At 39.4% G+C, this 16,268-nt stretch overlaps 1 protein-coding gene across 2 annotated transcripts in view; it reads right to left on the bottom strand.

Annotated features, from left to right (window-relative positions):
- Positions 1-16,268, bottom strand: part of TXNRD1 (thioredoxin reductase 1) — a 63,211-nt gene that overhangs the window by 13,681 nt on the left and 33,262 nt on the right. For both annotated transcript variants that reach the window (XM_070410944.1, XM_070410943.1), the window contains exons 8-12: positions 13,815-13,907; positions 13,095-13,171; positions 9,736-9,892; positions 6,187-6,294; positions 711-806 (exon numbers count right to left, since the gene is read on the bottom strand). In XM_070410944.1, the coding sequence (XP_070267045.1) occupies positions 711-806; positions 6,187-6,294; positions 9,736-9,892; positions 13,095-13,171; positions 13,815-13,907 (531 nt within the window). The remainder of the gene's footprint in view (positions 1-710; positions 807-6,186; positions 6,295-9,735; positions 9,893-13,094; positions 13,172-13,814; positions 13,908-16,268) is intronic.

Genomic DNA, 16,268 nt, shown 5'->3' with positions numbered 1-16,268 from the left:
AGTTTATTAGGCTTTTAATATGTGGTTTCTTTAGCATCATTTGTATTTTTTCTTAAAGTAAGAGCCTAGCTAAGTTAAAAATACCAGTTCTCATAAGATTTAATTCACAATACTTATAGAGTATGTGCACAACAAACATGTGTCCTGGGTTACAATATAAAATGGGGGGAGCAGTCAGAAAAGTTTGAAAACCAATTTGTACATATGGAGACAAACTGTGAGGTCAAAGAATTTGCCCATAGGCCTTCATTATCAACTGACACATGTAGCCTTAAATCAGATGATAATGAAACCTTAAATCAGAACCCAATTAAGAGGTCTTCCCATTACCGCTTTCTCATTCGGGACAGCTGCTTAGGATATAAACTTGCAGTACTCCTGTTCTTTTCTTTTTGCCATTTTTAGATCATTGATGACTTAATTGGTTTCCTTTCATACACAAAAACACAAAGAGTTCTCAAGTTGTCCCTATGGCTCCTTCACTCAGCAAGTTTAGCTGCCTTCCTCCTATGTGTAGGGCTCTGTGCCGGTGAAGCTGGGGGGGAGAGCACTGTGTCACCATGGTCCTTGCTCTCAGAGGTCTATGCAGCTGGGGAGACCAACAGGTAAAACAGGAAAGGAGTGTAGTGTGTACCATGTGATCAAAATATAGCTACATATTAAAAACAAAATGAAATTAGCTGAAAGGATTAAACGAGAATTGTACTTACACTGTCTTTCATATTACAGACTATTTTTGCGTAGCACTTGTTGCTATCTCTTGATGGAACCGTCCATTCCAATGGCCAAAAGTAACTATGGTAAACCTAAGAAGATATAAGCACAATTAGACTCATCATCTTAGGAAGCATGTTTGTCAAACACTAGCTCTGGTACAAAGACAATGGAGGCTCTTTAGTATTTAGACTTTCACTAAGCAATAGAATTCATACAGACACAGACTCAGAGAAGATGGTTTCCAGAGGGGAGGAGGGTTAGGGGACTGGGTAAAAAAAGTGAAGGGATTGAGAAATACAGATTGGCAGTTACAAAATAGTCAGAGACGTCAAAGTTCAGCATAGAAAATACAGTCAATAATATTCTAATAACTATGCATGGTGCTAGGAGGGTACTAGACTGATGGGGGGGGGGGATCACTTTATAAATTACACTAGAGTCCTGGTGCACAAATTCATGCACCAGTGGGGTCTCTCAGCCAGGCCTGCAGGATCGGGCCCAAACCTGCTCTCCAACATCCCCCATGGGGTCCCGGATTGCGAGAGGGTGCAGGCCAGACCAAGGGACCCCACTGGTGCACGATCGGGGCCGGGGAGAGTCATGGGAGGTTGGCCAGCCATGGGAGGGACTGCGGGAGGGCTCCAGGGCATGTCCAGCCCATCTCACTCAGTCCTGATCAGCTGGACTCCAGCAGCAAGCTCACCTACCAGTTGGAGCGTCTCCCCGTTGGTGGTCAGTGCACATCATAGCAATTGGTCGACTGGTCAACTTTCTGCCCCCTGGTGGTCAGTGCACATCATAGCAAGCAGTTGAGCGGCCTTAGCATATCATTAGCATATTACACTTTGATTGGTTGAATAGCTGACCAGAAGACCGGACACTTAGCATATTAGGCTTTTATTATATAGGATAACTAACCACTATGCTGTACATCTGAAACTAATATAAAATAAGATTGAATGTCAACTGCAATTGAAAAATCAAAGTTAAGAAAACATACACAAAACACCTCCCAAAAAATTCATGAAATAAATAGGAACTGGTCAGAAAGTAAATGACTTTAAAAGTCCTGTTGTCAGATACTTTTGCTATAAGCTCATCCCTTAATTACAACTCAGGCTAAAGAGTAAACATTAAGTCATAATAACAATAAAGAGCCAGCAAATGAGAGAAAGAAGCCATGTCATTACATGTTGTCTTGCATTAACATACGAATTTTAAAAAAACACACACAAAAGGAGAATCGAAGATGGCGGCATAGGTAAACACCGGAGTTTGCTGCCGTAAACAACCACTTCAAAAATACAACTAAAAGACTGAACGGACATCAACCAGAACCACAGGAAGGCTGGCTGAGGAGAGACTCTTCAACTAGGAGGAAAAACAACAGCATTACGAGGCTTAGAGGAGGCGCAGTGTGGAAAATTTAAAGGTACGGTGGTGCGGCGGTGCACGTGCAAAGCGGGCTGGTGGCTGAGGGCGCGGTTGTCGTTTTCAATCAGGAGGGAGTCTCAGACTCTGGGCTACTGATCCGGGCAAGTCTCTAGGGACCCAGACTCAAACGGGAGAAGCGGGACTGTCTGGCTATGGTCCCTCCGAGGTTTGCAGCGGTTGCGGGGACAGAGAGGCAGAGCCCCTGGGGACGGACTGAGAGCAGCCGTAGCTGCTCCCTCCCCCCGCCCTGTTGAGCCCGCCCCGCCCAAGCCCTGCACAGAGCCATTTGCCGATCGCCTCAGGCAAAGGCTGGATTAGCGCCTCCCCAGAGGACTGAAGTTTTCCACACAGCTGATTCCTACAGCCAGTCAGCCTGGTGGTCAAATCCCTCTAGTGTTAACTACAACAATTAAGGCTTGGCTAGAACAAGACTGCGCACAAAGACCACAAGGGGGTGCACCAAGAAAGCATAAAAGATGCGGAGACAAAAAAACATGACAGAAATGGAGGATATGGAGCTAAAAATTGCAATTTTGAGGGCTTGCTATAAACTTGAGCAGAGCCTCACGAAAACTAATGAGACCCTTGATGCTACGATAAAGAAATTAGAAAGTAAGCATACACGGACTGAAATAAAGAATATTATACCCAATAGCAGACCAGAGGAGCACAAGAATCAAACCAAAGATTTGACAAAAAACACCCAACTGGAAAAGCAAAATGAAAAAAGAATCCGAAAGTGTGAAGATAGTGTAAGGAGCCTCTGGGACAGTTTCAAGCGGACTAATATCAGAATTATTGGGGTGCCAGAAGATGAGAGACAGCAAGATATTGAAAACCTATTTGAAGAAATAATGGCAGAAAACTTCCCCCACCTGGTGAAAGAAATGGACTTACAGGTCCAGGAAGCGCAGAGAACCCCAAACAAAAGGAATCCAAAGAGGACCACACCAAGACACATCATCATTAAAATGCCAAGAGCAAAAGACAAAGAGAGAATCTTAAAAGCAGCAAGAGGAAGAGATTCAATTACCTACAAGGGAATACCCATACGACTGTCAGCTGATTTCTCAACAGAAACTTTGCAGGCCAGAAGGGAATGGCAAGAAATATTCAAAGTGCTGAATACCAAGAACCTACAACCAAGATTACTTTATCCAGCAAAGCTATCATTCAGAATTGAAGGTCAGATAAAGAGCTTCACAGACAAGGAAAAGCTAAAGGAGTTCATCACCACTAAACCAGTATTACACGAAATACTGAAAGGTATCCTTTAAGAAGAGGAAGAAGAAAAAGGTAAAGATACAAATTGTGAACAACAAACATGCATCTATCAACAAGTGAATCTAAGAATCAAGTGAATAAATAATCTGATGTACAGAATGAACTGGTGATTATAATGAATCAGGGACATAGAAAGGGAATGGACTGACTATTCTTGGGGGGGAAAGGGGAATGGGAGATTCGGGAAGAGACTGGACAAAAATCGTGCACCTATGGATGAGGACAGTGGGTGGGGAGTGAGGGCGGAGGGTGGGGCGGGAACTGGAAGGAGGGGAGTTATGCGGGGGGGGGGGGGGGTGGGGGGGGGAAGAGGAACAAATGTAATCTGAACAATAAAAATTTAATAAAAAAAAAAAAAACACACACACACAAAAAACCTCTATTTTGTTATCTGAGAGGAAGGACAACTTTGGTCATGAAACAAGTCAAGTGCCAGCAACAATTACAGCAATTATCAAGTTTTCTTGCTTAATGCTTCCAAAGACATTCCCTCCATTGACATTATTCACCAGGAGTATTGAAGGGAAGCAGAGGAGGGAGGGAAGGTAGGCAAATGGAAGGACATAGACATCCTTATTGATGTTTCATAAACTTAAGTCCTGTATGACTAAAGGGATTTATTTTCTCCTCTAACTGCTAGCCTCAATTCGAAACATATATGGTTAGCTATCTTTTAAAAACATACTGATCTTGTAGACATTATAAGTGTTCTTTTATATTATAAAAATGATGTAAATTTTTCTTAAAATATGGGTTACCAAATTGAATGTATATCATAGTATGATAACAATTATATAGGAAAAAGATGATTAAAGAAATTTTACCCAATTGCTAATAATTACTGTTACCAAAAAAAGAGTTGTTTCCTATTTCCTTTACATGTTCCAAAATTTCAACACAAATGCATTATTCATATAGTAAAAAATGCAAATTCTAATAAAACAAAATCCAAAGATGGTCTGCCAAGAAATATGCAACGTATATTAAGAACCTTAAAATTTAAAAACCTCTTGATAGAAATCTATTCTCAGAAAATAATCAGAGAAACAGACAGTGAACAATGAAGAGGTTCATCATTCTATTAATAGTATAAAACTGTAAACAGGTTTTCACTATAAAGAATGGCACAACAAATTATTGTATAGCATCCCTAAAAAGAATTACACAAGTCATTTTAAAAATGATGTTTTTAGGGGGAAATGCTCATGATCTAATATTATTGTAAAGTAGGCCAGAATACTGCACATAACTTAATCACACTTTTTAAAAAATTAAGATATAGCCCTAGCCGGTTTGGCTCAGTGGATAGAGCGTCAGCCTGTGGACTCAAGAGTCCCAGGTTCGATTCCGGTCAAGGGCATGTACCTTGGTTGCGGGCACACCCCCAGTAGGGGGTGTGCAGGAGGCAGCTGATGGATGTTTCTCATGGATGTTTCTAACTCTCTATCCCTCTCCCTTCCTCTCTGTAAAAAAATCAATAAAATATATTATAAAAAAAAAAAGTAAGATATATGTACCTACACAAAATTATACATGCATTCAATATATAAAAACATACATAACTACTTAGAGACTAGAATATGCCAAAATATTAACAGCAGTTACTACTTCATGAATTAAAATTTCCTTTTTTATCTTTTCGAGCTTCCTACAACAAGGAAACACTCTGTTTAGAATCAGAAAAAAGTTAATATTACTCCTAGACCAAGATATTACATGCTATTACTAATGCACATAATAAAGAAAAAGATTGGTAAGAGATTTAAAATAAATTTACATCCTAAAACTTACTCTGGTCTTTTAGAAGGTTTTACTAAAAACTTTTCCTCAAATGATTTAAAAAGCAGCAGTCACTTTGTGTAGCATTACTTGTGTATATGAAAATAGCGCACTTCATGTGCATTTTCCTTGACTATATGATAAAAGTTAGTGTAAATTAGAGGATAACAGCAGAGGGACAAAACCTAATAAAACAGCAGAAATTAAGTTAATTTTTAATGTTTTTCTTTGTATTTTCCTATATTTTTCCTATTTTCAACAATATTGTTTTAATAATAAAAAGAAACCAGTAAAGTTGGTTTTAAAAAGTAGAAGCAAGTATTATTGGATCAATGATGAAACTGAAAAATAGAAGGTAGATCACATAAAAGTATCTATCTATATATATATAAAAGTCTAGCAAACAACCGGTCGCTATGATGCGTACTGACCACCAGGGGACAGATGCTCAACGCAGGAGCTGCCCCCAGCCTGCAGGCCCCGATCGCCTGATCCGGAGCCAGGCCCCTGGGCTGGGACAGGGAACCAGGGGTGGGTGGCAGTGGATGTGGGTGGCGAGGGAAGGAGAGGGGAAGGCGGGAAGGCAGGGAACCTGATCAGCCCTGATCACTGGCGAGGACTAGGGACCACACCATGTACGAATTTGTGCACCAGGCCTCTAGTTGTATCAATATTAAGTTTCCTAAATGTGATAACTACCCTGTGATTTTATAAGAAAATGCTCTTATTCATAGGAAATATATACTGAAATGTTTAGGAGAAAAGAGGCATTCTACTTACTCACAAATGGTTCAGGAAAGAAAATACACACAGATACAAAGAAACAGAGAAAGAGAGACTATGCGACATAAAAAACAAATATTAATAGTATGTGTATCTGGATAATTGTACAAAAATTCTTTGTACAATTTTCCTACTTTTCTGTATGCTTAAAATTATTTTTAATTTTGAAAGCAGTAGAGTAGAACTTACCTCAATATTTTCTTCCCCAAATTTTTCCACAGCTTTTTCTTCAGAAAGACCACAAGCACCATATTCCAAAGGAGTAAATACAGTTGTTGGAACATTTTCATAGTCACACTATTTCAAAATGGAGAAGAGTTACAAGAGAAGTTATAACTCAAAAAAAGGGTATGCTTCAAAAAGGTTCAAATTAGGGGAGAAAAGCAGACTAATGAATTTCTACCAAAATATGGGAAGTCACAACAATCCCAGGTATAAACCTACCACATGAGAACCATGAACCGATGTCATGAAGTTTTGGCAGAGGTTTAATGTCTGGCAAGACTAGTCATGAATAAATGATTCATGGATGTTAACAACAAGGACATACTTCCTCTACCTTTAATAAAGCAGCCAAAAACAATACAAGTGTACTCAAAGCTGATGGTCTCATTATCGGTGACAGAAACTAATAGACTTCTATGGGAAATTAATTAGGCAATACATATTAAGAGTCATAAAAATATTTTATACCTTTTGGCCCAATAAACCTATTCTTAGACATCTATAATAACATACAGAAACAGCTGCGTGCATTAACTGAGCAATGCTATAGCTCTCTTCAATAGTGGCAATATGGAGCAGCTTTAAAGTGCAAATAAGGAAGTAGTTCTATAGTACATACACTCCATGTAACAATATGCAGCAATTAAAGTGAAATGAAAACTAGAGAAACAAAAAAAGTTAAGGATTCTATTTCCAAAGCACATTTTATGATAATAGACATAGATGACAAACGGATTCTGAAGTCAAAGAAGTTGTAAAATGCTGTATTAAGCAAATAAATGTTTCTCAATTACCAAATATTTCAGTCTTTAATATGCTGATGTGAATTGTGAAAACTGTTATTATATAAATGCAAAATGTTTGTAAATGTTATTTGATGAAAACCTACCCAGTCACATTTACCCACAGAGGTGAGCCATTCTGCGTTTAAAATATGAGAAGTTGAATTCTCACTCTCTAAAACAGTAGGGTGAAATCTTTAAAATGAGTCTCCCTGTGCAAACAATAAATAGAATCCTTTTTCTCTAAGAAGAACATAAACCTTTGGAATTCTGATTCAACAGTAAAGGCAGATCTCCACTGACAGCCACAATAGTGTACCCGGGACCAGACCTACCTCCCTGCTTTACACAACTAGAAAACCAGACAGATATGAAGCAACACTGTTTAAACATCTGGCAGCAGCTGCTGGGCAGAGCCCTGAAGCCAGTAGAGCTAGACAAGAACTCCTGGGATCTGGGCTGAGTACTGATCTGTAAACGCCTCAGAGGAAAGAACCACTGGAAAGCAGTAGGCTCCAAAATGACCAGAGCTCCAATAGGACTGGAAATAGTTCCTGTTCCCATAGTCAAAGCAGAAAGAATTCATCATGTGAGAGAAATGGGGTTAATTGATGCCCAAAGGCATCAATTTAATGGTTGAAACTAAGCCCTAGGTGAAAGGTTGCTGTAGCCGAACCCTAAAAAAGCTTAAAAGCAAGTTACAAAAGAGATAAAACTAACCCTATGTAACTTAACGAACTGTCAGAACAAATCCTAACACTGTATAAAAGAACTCAACAAAACCCAGCACTGAACAATGTAAAATATACAGTATCTGCATCCACCCAACAGTATCTGGACATGCAAAAGAGCAGGAACATGTGAACCAATACCACGAGAAAAATCAACCAACAGAAACAAACACTGAACAAAAGATGATGGAATTAGCAGAGGACATTAAAAGAACTATCATAAATATGTTCTGTCTATTCAACCAGGTAAAGGAAACCATCAACCTGCTGAGGAGAAAAAAAGACTATTTGAACTGCAAGCCACACAGATTGGGATTAATAGCCCAAGAGAGTGCAGAAGAAAAAAAATCAGTGAACTTGAAGACATGGCAATAGGTTTTCTAAGAAAATGGAGCACTGAGATGGGGTCGGGGTGGGGAGGAAATGGACACAGGAGCAGAGCATCAGAGATCATGGGATAATATCAAGTGAACCAATATTCATTAATTGGAGTCTAAGGGAAAACAAAAAAGGGGGTAGACAGAAAAAAATAATTGAAGCCCTGGCCAGTTGCTCAGTGGTTAAGAGCATCAGCCTGTGGACTGAAGGGTCTGGGGTTAGATGCCAAGTCAAGGGCATATACCTCGGTTGCAGGTTCCCCATCCCCAGTCACCATGTGTAGGAGGCAACAATGGATCAATGTGTCTCTCTCACTTCAATGTTTCTCTCCTCCCTTCTACCCCCTGTAGAAATCAATGGAAAAAATATCCTCTGGTGAGGATTTAAAAAAAATAATAAAAAGATAATGAATGGCTGAAAATTTTCCAAATTTGCTGAAAACTATAAACAGATAAATCCAAGAATCTCAGACACATCACAAGCAGAATAGTTATAAAGAAAAGCATGGCAAGGCATGCAATATTCAAACTGCTAAAAAAAAATGACAAAAAGAAAATCTTAAGAGGAACAAACATAGAAATGATAGTGCATTTCTCTTTAGAATCTCTGCAGCCACAAGACAATGGAAAAATCATTAAAATATTTAAAGAAACACTGTAAATCTAGAACTCTATATTCAGTAAAAATACCTTCCAGAAAATGAATGCAAAATAAAACATTTTTTTCAACCTTGGGGAGCCCTCTTTTCCCTGCCCCATTCCAAGTTTGTATCTTACTTGGGTATTCTCTCTCAGTGCTAGTGTTTCCTTCCTCACTTCTTCCTTCCTTCCCTCCCTCCCTCCCTCTCTTACTTTTTTTAACATTTGAAATAGAATTCTCGTACCATAAAATTCACTTTTCAAAGTTTACAATTCAGTGGTTTTCAGTATAGTCACAAAATATGCAACTAGTACCACAATCTAATCCAGAAAATTTTATCACCAGAAAAAGAAATGTTATACCCATTAGCTGTCACTCCCCATTACCCCCCCTCTCTCCCTGCCCCCAAGCAAAATCACCATGAGCAGACATACACTCAGTAACTGGTCCCATGAAAGATACCTAAGAGTTTCAATTTCCTACTTTGATTTTTAAAAACCACATTAAGTTATTAATAGAACACATTCAACATTCTAAGCACAGATGACCAATTTTTAGAAAGGACAGGGAAATACAGCCTGAACACTGATTTAAGCAGCTCTGTACACTGCCATTATTCCCCAGATCCCCAAATCCTTTTACATACTCTACATAGGTATCACAACAAGATTTCTTACCTTAATAATAAAACTGATATAAAATGCAACTATTATGTGTAAATGGAACATAACAGTGCTGAAACTTGATTAATCAAGCTCATTTTATTTTTATTGTAATTCCAAGAGTGACAGTTTTCTTAATAAAATCACAAAGGTACAGCATTCCTAACAATGTCATTTGGAATTAAGTAATAAAGCACATCTAGGATGCCATCATCAAAGTAACTAAATTATTTAAGACCTGGGAAACTTCCCAACTATCCCTAAATAGAGAACTGGGCATATTATTAAAAACAGTATTTCAGTGGGTGAAGTGTCACTCACCTTGACAGTGGAGCCAGCGTAGAGCCTCTGAGCCAGCAACCTTCCCGCCTGGATGGCTACAGGGGTGAGCTCCGGCTTCCCCTCCAGAATATCGCCAATGGCATAAATGTAAGGCACATTAGTCTGCTCTTCATCCGTGACAGGTATTTTTCCGTTCCTGTAAATTGATCCCGTTAAAAATCATCATTAATTACCATTATTAATTAAGTAGAAAAAAATCCCCTCTATCCCAAAGAAGCCCCAAATTATGACTCCAGCTGGGGACAATGTTCTAATGTATGACACCAAACAAAACAACTTTATTTATTTCAGAAGAAATAAAAGCTTAGAGACCATTCTCGCTGCTATTCTGAAAAATAAAGGAATAAGAAAACTTGACAGAAACCCTGGAATGGAAAAACTGGAACATAGTGGTTAAGAATAAGAATTATAAACTGGAGACCAAGATGGCGGCGTAGGTAAACACCGGAGACCGCTGCCGCAAACAACCATTTCAAAAATACAACTAAAAGACTGAACAGACATCACCCAGAACCACAGGAAGGCTGGCTGAAGAGAGACTCTACAACTAGAAGGAAAGAGAACAGCAAATCGAGGCTCACAGGCGGCGCAGTGTGGAAAATACAAAGGTACCGAGGTGCGCGCGCAAAGCGGGCTGGTGGCTGAGGGCGCGGTTGTTGTTTTCGGTCGGGAGTGAGTCTCAGACTCTGGGCTCCAGATCCGGGCGAGTCTCTAGGGACCCAGACTCAAACGGGAGAAGCGGGATTATCCGGCATCAGTTGGAACCTGAGGGCAGCTTTCTCTCCGAGGTTTGCAGCGGCTGCCGGGGTTCTGAGAAGCAGAGCCTCTGGGAACGGGACTGAGCGTGGCCATAACTGCTCCCTCCGCCCGCCCTGTTGAGCCCGCCCCGCCCAAAGCCTGCGCACAGCCATTTGCCGATCGCCTCAGGCAAAGGCTGGATTAGCGCCTCCCCAGAAGGCAGACGTTTTCCATACAGCTGATTCCTATAGCCAGTCGGCCTGGGGGTCAAATCCCTCTAGTGTTAACTACAACAATTAAGGCTTGGCTAGAACAAGACTGCGCACAGAGACCACAAGGGGGTGCACCAAGAAAGCATAAAAGATGCGGAGACAAAAAAAACATGACAGAAATGGAGGATATGGAGCTAAGAATCGCAATTTTGAGGGCTTGCCATAAATTTGTGCAGAGCCTCACGAAAACTAATGAGACCCTCGATGCTACGATAAAGAAATTAGAAAGTAAGCATACACGGACTGAAATAAAGAATATTATACCCAATAGCAGACCAGAGGAGTACAATAATCAAACCAAAGATTCGACAAAAAACACCCAATTGGAAAAGCAAAATGAAAAAAGAATCCGAAAGTGTGAAGATAGTGTAAGGAGCCTCTGGGACAGCTTTAAGCGGTCTAATATCAGAGTCATTGGAGTGCCAGAAGATGAGAGACAGCAAGATATTGAAAACCTATTTCAAGAAATAATGGCAGAAAACTTCCCCCATCTGGAGAAAGAAATGGACTTACAGGTCCAAGAAGCGCAGAGAATCCCAAACAAAAGGAATCCAAAGAGGACCACACCAAGACACATCATCATTAAAATGCCAAGAGCAAAAGACAAAGAGAGAATCTTAAAAGCAGCAAGAGAAAGAGGCTCAATTACCTACAAGGGAATACCCATACGACTGTCAGCTGATTTCTCAACAGAAACTTTGCAGGCCAGAAGGGAATGGCAAGAAATATTCAAAGTGCTGAATACCAAGAACCTACAACCAAGATTACTTTATCCAGCAAAGCTATCATTCAGAATTGAAGGTCAGATAAAGAGCTTCACAGATAAGGAAAAGCTAAAGGAGTTCATCACCGCCAAACCAGTATTATATGAAATGCTGAAAGGTATCCTTTAAGAAGAGGAAGAAGAAGAAAAAGGTAAAGATACAAACTATGAACAACAAACATGCATCTATCAACAAATGAATCTAAGAATCAAGTGAATAAATAACCTGATGTACAGAATGAACTGGTGATTATAATAGAATCAGGGACATAGAAAGGGAATAGACTGACTATTCTTGGGGGAAAAAGGGGTGTGGGTGATGCGGGAAGTGACTGGACAAAAATCATGCACCTATGGATGAACACAGTGGGTGGGGAGTGAGGGTGGAGGGTGGGGTGGGAGCTGGAAGGAGGGGAGTTATGGGGGGAAAAAAGAGGAACAAATGTAATAATCTGAACAATAAAGATTTAATTTAAAAAAAAAAAAAAAAAAAAGAATTATAAACTGTAATAACCAGGTCTGTTAGTTATTACCTCTTTGGTCTTGGGAGAGCTATTTACTATCTCTAAGCTTCATTCCCCCCCGCCCCCCCCCCCCCCACACACACATATACTAGTAAATGGGAATAATGATGATGGGAATAATAGTAGGAAGAAAAAGAACACCATCTTTATCTACCGTAAGGGATTGTGAGGATTGAATGTGAATGTGAATAAAGCATTCAGCACAATAGTCCATGGCTCACAGTAAATACAGAATAACTATTAACGTTATATGAAATCTAAACCTCAGACCTAATTGGAAACAGGCTAGCAAGTTATGAAAAAAACGAAGAAAAAATAATCTTCACAATAAGATTAGAAATCTCTTCTCCTGAATAGATGTGATTCCTGCAAGGATTAAGAGCTTGCCATTACTCCAACGGAGCTTGCCGTTCACAGCAGGTGCTTTTATATTTGGATTCAAGAAAGGCGGTATTGGGAAATACCTCATGCTGCTCCCATAAGCAGATACCAGAGTCTCAATTATCTGGTGCAGGAGTACAGTCCAAAGGACTTTACCTTTTTTTTTAAAGCCTTGTCAAAACAAGGCCACCAAAAATTCTGATTGCCTCCCCCTCAAAAAAATTGGGAGAGAGATGGAAGGACTTTAACTTTTAAAAGCCTTGAAGACATGCGTTTTCATACCTGCAGCTGTCACTAGAAATGTAGTGACCACCCTAGTCCTAGTGACCTTAAAACCTGGTAGCTTTAAACATGGTTCAAATCTACATGCTGAGTGAAGCTAAAGCATATTTCTACAATTAACCGTGGATGGATCTTTTTCTGTACACATACACACTAAAGAAACAAAAAGCAAGCCAATATAGCTCTCAATTCGATTTTGAAAAGAAAAACAGAAAATACTATGTATGAGTGGTGCTGGAAGACTTTTTCTGAACTTAAAAAGAGAACTCTTCAACTATGATAAAAATTAACTTTAAAAATCTAAAACTCCAGCAATAATCAATATTATAAGTATTTGAAATAGTATTCGATAAGATATAATAAAGGTTTTTTTCTTACTTTTCATTTATCTTTACACCCACGGCTTCTAAGCCAATTTTTCTTGTGCAAGCATCTCTTCCTATTGCCAGCAATACCTGAAAAAAAAAATTAACATATAGGTAGTGACTTATAACAAAAAGGCTCTGCATGAGTTATTTAATCATTATTTTTTCTGCTTATTAAGCCAACCTGGTTTATACAGACCTGGGAAGAAATTTCATTAAGAAAATAATGCAAGAGTTAAAACAAATTACAACCTTTAAAAAAAAAATCCTTCAAACATGATATAGCAGAAATCCTTATCCATTTCTTATTAAGAAAAAGGAAGTTAACAATTCTTCAATTAATCCAGACAAGATTAAAGACAAAGACAGCAGAGCCTATGACTGAATTCAGTTATTTTAAACATTAAAAGTATTGGGCTGGATCAACCAAAGGACTTGCATGCATGCATATAAGCCTAACCAATGGACACAGACACCAGGGGGGTAAGGGCATGAGTGAGGGATGGGGGGGCAATGAGGAGATAAGGACACATATGTAATACCTTAATCAATAAAGAAAAAAAAGTGGTGGGCTGGGGAGTTAAAAGGGAAGAACATGGGACAGAGAAATTCTAGCTCATTTAAAAATGCTGATGCCCTTTTACAGCCATTTAACAAACAATATTTTAAGTTACAGTGGAGAAATCTGAAATCTAAAATGAAGTATGAACCTGGATCTATATCTGTTCCTTACCGTATTGTACTCTCCTTCGATGATTTTGTCACTATTGGTGGACTTAGCTACCACCTTGAGTCGGCCTGGTGCCCCTGCTTCAATTTGTTCAACCTATAAAAGTGATAAGGTTTTACTCAACGATAAAGACATGTATCAAGTGGATAATTACTTTCTCCCTTTCTGTCTGGTTAACCCAACGTTAACACAAAATCTGGTTTGAAAGGTCTTTCATGTCCTATCTCCCTCACCCCAGCATCATTAGGATAATGTGATTCTCTTATTAATCCCTTTTCTCACTGCTTAATGTTTGCTAGAGAGGTTTTCTGTCACACAGTTCTTATGCAGAATTCAGAGAGAAAAGTGAAAGGGAAAGCCAAAGAAAGCAGACTACAATCCCTAAAATCAAACCAATGACTAGCTGTCTTGTAAGTCACCCAGAACCACTAATCCCCTGGAGAGCCACTGCTGCTCATATTCAGAGGTTCTCTTTTGACTACAGATGCCCAGCTCTATACAAAGAACAGACATGAGGGTAGGTCAATCATGATACAGATAACATCTAGAAAGCCCTAAAAACCATAGTGGGCAAGGAGGTGTGTCTGTTTGTCATCACCACGGGCTGTCTTCAGTGAAGGATGTAGGGAGGGAATGAGCAGTCCTGGTTCTTGTGCTATGATGAGACTGAACATACTAGCCTACTACACATAGATGTCCATGGTAACTTGGTGACAATGACTAAGAAACCCTACTGCCTGGAGGCTTCTGCAAGTATGTAGTGAACCTCTGTTGCCTCTGAATGACAGCCAAATCATGGGTTTCTGTAAAATATTTACTGGGAGAAATCCATACACATAACCTGCAATGGCTACCCTCCCTTTAAAATACAACCGCTCTGTGTGGGAAAACTGTCACGATTGATTTTATTTTCAACATCTAATAGACAGTCAAGATTTCCTTCTTGAACCCCCTTGCTTTCTTATACAGTTAAGAAATGTCTTTCCCATTCAATTTAAGGTATAATGTTCTAATCTTTGGAGAAAAGTTGAATTGGTCCATGGCTTAGATTTGCTTAAAAATGATAAGGGCCTGACCCCACCTCTAATTCCTTTCTGCCTTACTCACTTTTCTGTTCCAGTCAGGCTTTTTCTGTATCTAGAACAATTTCTGCATTTAGAACAATTTTATTCCCAACAGCATTTTTGCTCATACTTTGTTCTTTGCCCAAAATGCCCTCTATCCCTCCTCTCTGCAGAGGCTTCTTCCACACAGTCTCTTTATAATGTAGCAAGCGTTCACACTAGCCCAGGGGTGGGCAAACTTTTTGACTCGAGGGCCACAATGGGTTCTTAAACTGGACCGGAGGGCCGGAACAAAAGCATGGATGGAGTGTTTGTGTGAACTAATATAAATTCAAAGTAAACATCATTACATAAAAGGGTACGGTCTTCTTTTTTTTTTAGTTTTATTCATTTCAAAAGGGCCGGATCCGGCCCGCGGGCCGTAGTTTGCCCACGGCTGCACTAGCCTCTGGGGAATCAGACACCTGGTAACCTCAGCAAAATGTTATGTACACAGACACAGGTTTATTTCACCAGGGATAGTCCACCAGGTCCTCAAAGGGGCTCACAAGTCCCCAGATGTTATATATAAAAAAAAAGATGCTGCTTTCCTATCAGTATGGCATTACTGATAGCCGTTGTTTTCTAACCATATACCTCCACTCCCTAAAAAACAGCTACAGCAATAAGTACTGATAACCTTCAGGACATTTGTTACTTAATCCCCACTACAATATTATGAGATAGATTCATCTTAGACCTACTCTGAGCCAGAACCGTCTTTCTAACTGTAAGCTACTACGATCTTCACAAGAACTGAGATAGGTGCTATTATCATCCCAATTTTATAAAACAAAACTGAAGCTCTGAGAGGTAAAGTAATTCCCCCAAAGTCATATGGCAAGAAACTGGCAGAACAGTATGAAATCCACGCCATTCTGACCTCAGTGCTCCATGTGCTATCAACACTATGAGATTCATGGTCACACAATGAAACTATGTTAACCCACGAAGCAATTTTTAAAATAGCAGCTAAAATTCCTTAACTTTAACAGAACAGTTCCATCCTCACCTGCACTAAAGGAAACTATTAATCTGAGATTCACAAAGTGTTTGATTCTGTCACTCTTACATATCAAACATCTATGGTAATGTTAACAAGTCCCAATATAACTTGTCATATCGTTCGGCCCCTTTCAAGAGAAGATGAAATGAACAAAAAAGGCCACCCCATATAACAAAAATAGGTAATTGTATTCAGGGAAGCCAGAATAGTATAGCACATCTATTGACTACACTGTACACCTAGGAGAAATGTCTTACGGGAAATTTTTTAAAAGCTGCCTAGTCTTGAACTCTTATTTAAATCACTGGTATGTATGAAGGAACAAAGTATAACAGACCAAAGATAATA

Source organism: Myotis yumanensis, unplaced genomic scaffold, assembly GCF_028538775.1.
Source record: "Myotis yumanensis isolate MYYU_CA2020_CCGP unplaced genomic scaffold, mMyoYum1.0.hap1 SCAF_3, whole genome shotgun sequence".
In the NCBI taxonomy this organism is placed as follows: domain Eukaryota; kingdom Metazoa; phylum Chordata; class Mammalia; order Chiroptera; family Vespertilionidae; genus Myotis; species Myotis yumanensis.
This window is presented reverse-complemented; position numbering and strand designations above follow the sequence as displayed.